Here is a 3546-nt window from a genome sequence, read left to right on the forward strand (position 1 = left end):
TATCTGTGCACTTGAAATAAATTCTTATGCACAACAATATACACAGATGCTCATGTTGTAACCACTTTTTTAACTAATACTATGATTAGATTGATTGTAATTCAAGAATACTTACTTTTTTTTTCACTTGAAATATATTTATGTGTAAAGACACATTTCAAACAAAATAACATATGATAAAATAATTTTTGTTCTAAACACATTTTATGTTTTTAAATAATTTTTTTGTGGTTATTAAATCAATTTCTATGCACACTTATGTACAAGATGCTCATTTTTCAACCAATTTATAATAATTTTAAGTTAGTTTTAGTTTAAATAAAGCATAGTTTTCTATTATAGGTGTTTGTACATACTACATTATAGTATGCACAGAAACATTTTAAACAGAATAAGAATATTGTATACGTTAAAATATTTTTCAGTTCAGAATGCATTTTAGTTTTTTTAAATAATATTTCTTTGCAAGTTTATTAATTCCTATGCGTTGCAAACTAATACATACAGATGCTCTTTTACAAATCTACCTATTTAGTGTTTTTTCGATTTAGTTATGTTGTATAAAGTTAATCAAAATTGTTTAAACTTAAAAATTAAACAAGTAAACATTATCACAAACCCGGCTAGTTTTAATATTTTTAAAATCTAAAGAAGTTTAGGCATTTTTTTCAGCTTTTAGCTTGAATTTTTTTTTTCTAAAATCTCACGCTATTTTTGGTCACTCAGGCTAGCTTTTTTGCTTTGATGAGTGGCAAAGTTAATTTATGATGTATGCATGTTTTTAATTAAATGTAAAATGTTTAGTGTTGAAATTGCTATAATTTTATATAATACTTTTTTTAATTGTATAAAAGTTTGTAAACTTACTTTCATCTTTTTAGTAAAAGTAGTCAATAAACTCCAAAATCAAAGTGATATGCAATAATTTACTTTAATTCTTAATAACCTTTTGAAACCAATTTGATAAGAAGCTATGATTATAAAATTTTATTTACTTTATGTGTACGATTCGTCATAAAAAGCACGAATAATGAATATTTGTTTTATTTTATCACTTTTAAATTTAAAAAATGTAGTACAGTGGTTATTCACTTACCCGGACACGTTGGGAAAAATTTTTCTGAAAACATGTCCGGATAACTAAAATTGCGGATAGGTACAAAATGTCTTTTTTTTTTCCTAAAATAATATGAATTTTAAAAATGCTTGCTAAAAATGACCTAAAATGTTCACCGTAAATTAAACGGTATAATTCAGAGGTATTTTCTAAGAGTATTTGACCAGTTATTAGACTAACCTTCTCACGTTCCTGACGAAACTAGATATAAAGGGTACAGACTAACTAAATCTAAATTTAATTAATTAGTAAAGTGGTTTATTGAACAAAAACGAAAAATTGCTCAAAACTTTTTGGTTCAAGGACCTGGATACACAAAAAGACCTCTCGGTCATAGAGTTGCATACCCAACTTAATCAAAATTATAATGGGGAATATCTAAAAAAGCGGCGATTATGAAAATTACTTTGGAAAACTTGAGTCTAAACAAGTAAATGTTGGTTGAAATCAAAAAAGAAACAATAAAAATACATAACTAGTATACAAAGGTTAATCAATAAAAAAATGTAGAAAATAAGAGCTCAACAATATCTCTTATTGTAATTTTTTTTCTTAGGTGTGCTTCCTCTACAATTTTCTTAGAGCTTTTACCTAAGACTATATGCATAGTTAGAAAATGTATAAACTAAAGTTTATTTAAGATTATTCAGAGTAATATAAACTTATTTATGAGTTCAATTAGATTTGCGAACTATTTCAAACCTTTAAAAGATATGAGCTGTGAATATAGTTCAAATTTGAATTAAAACTAAGCATCATTATATTTTGGCTTAGGTGTGTTTTTTATTTAGTTTAAAAAGAACATCAACAGTTTAAAAATCAACAAATGACAAAAAAAATTTGTACATATTTAAACAACAGTAAAAAAAGTATCAAGGACTTGAAAGTAAGAGTGTTAATTTATTTTAATAGCAAGTTTTCCATGTTTTAAATATTACTTTCAAATAAGTTTTAAGTACATAGAACTGTTAAACATTTAATTGATAACAGTTAAAATTTTACTATATAAATATTTATCCAACTACAAACAACAACAAAATAAAATCTAGTGTTTTCTTCTACATGTTCAGTTTCTGCAATTACACGTTTGCATATAGTTCTTGAAAAAAAAATTAATTCTAAAATTTATTTCACTGGAGTAAAAACTAAACTTTTTTTCGTAAAAACTTGTATAATATAAACCTAATAAGATCATTCAAGTAATGATCACTTCATCATTGCTTCAGCATCTAGAATCTACACTTTGCAGTTTTCACTTTCTTTCATTATAAAAAAATACTTGAAGCTCTGGTTTACCAAGTACACTTAAACATCAGGCACTTCAATGGAATGTGTGTAAGGACCGTTTGTTTCAATGCTTAAAACTTGCAAATTTCCATAAGTACCATGTTCAACGTTATACTCTTTCTCTTTGCACAATTTTACAAGCAAATCAAACAATTTCTGGCCTTCTTGTTTGTTTATGTTGTTGTGGTACTGCATACTTTTGCCTCTTAATTTTCCACCCAAAGTAGCTTGGGGTACAATCAAAAGATCACCTTGAAGATCAAAAAGAGAAATAAGTTTATCACTATCTTCTTTTTTGCTTAGCTTAGTACTGTAAATCAAACTACACATCTTTTCAACTGTTTTAATGGTAGCACACTTCATGAAACATACATAAGCCACTACTCCGCGACCTATGTTAACAAACACCTTTTTTTCTTGGTCATTAACTTCACTCTCATCCAGTTGGTTATGATTTATTTGTAGTTTAGCAGAAATACACTGTTGGACAACTAACTTAGCCATTTAATTTTAAATTAGTACATGTAGCTCTGAAAATATAAGAAAATGTTAAATACACAACATTTGTAATAAAAGGAAATGAATTTGAAATTTTTATTTACAGTTTATATATTTAAGAACAATCATTACTAAGAAGATAATATTTAACTTATAAAAAAAAAATTAAAAACAGTTTTATAAGAACAGTTTAAAATCAATTTTTTTTTTTTTTAAGTTTAATTTTAATAACCTCATGACTTTATAAATCACAATAGTTAACTTTTTTTTTATATCGTAAAACTAAAATTTTGTTCATTTAAAACACAAAATTTACCAAAAATATTTTCTTAGTTTAACAGCACTAAAGTTTTTTTTTACAAAATTTTCTTGTTCATAATAAATGAATCAACAGGGAATGACTGAGATGAATAACAGAAACTATCTTAAACATCATACATTTTTACACAATAATTATTACAACACTGACTCAAAGTGAAGCAGAATCTGCTTTGAGCTAAAAATATAATTTATGATCTTAATACAATAAAAAAGCAATAATAAATATTTAAATTTAAAACAAGTTGTCACTTTAAAGTAGATCGTAAAATATAAACTAAACTTCATTGGATTTAAAAAGTTAGTTTGTGTCTTATGTTAAGTCA

The 3546-nt window shown here is 25.2% G+C and overlaps 1 protein-coding gene across 1 annotated transcript; it reads right to left on the reverse strand.

The window, feature by feature from the left end:
- Window positions 1-1419: 1419 nt before the first annotated feature.
- On the reverse strand, window positions 1420-2929 carry LOC145838271 (D-aminoacyl-tRNA deacylase 2-like). The gene has a single exon (XM_082945838.1). It carries the CDS (start codon window positions 2906-2908, stop codon window positions 2423-2425), a length of 486 nt encoding a protein of 161 aa, XP_082801964.1. The 5' UTR covers window positions 2909-2929; the 3' UTR covers window positions 1420-2422.
- Between the last annotated feature and the right edge of the window lie 617 nt (window positions 2930-3546).

The sequence above is a fragment of the Thalia democratica genome, chromosome 6 (genome assembly GCF_965202585.1).
Source record: "Thalia democratica chromosome 6, ktThaDemo2.hap1.1, whole genome shotgun sequence".
Taxonomy (NCBI): Eukaryota; Metazoa; Chordata; class Thaliacea; order Salpida; family Salpidae; genus Thalia; species Thalia democratica.

Bases quoted from the DNA above. Each gene is read 5' to 3' on its own strand.
- LOC145838271 (XM_082945838.1), bottom strand. From the start codon at position 2,908: ATGGCTAAGTTAGTTGTCCAACAGTGTATTTCTGCTAAACTACAAATA.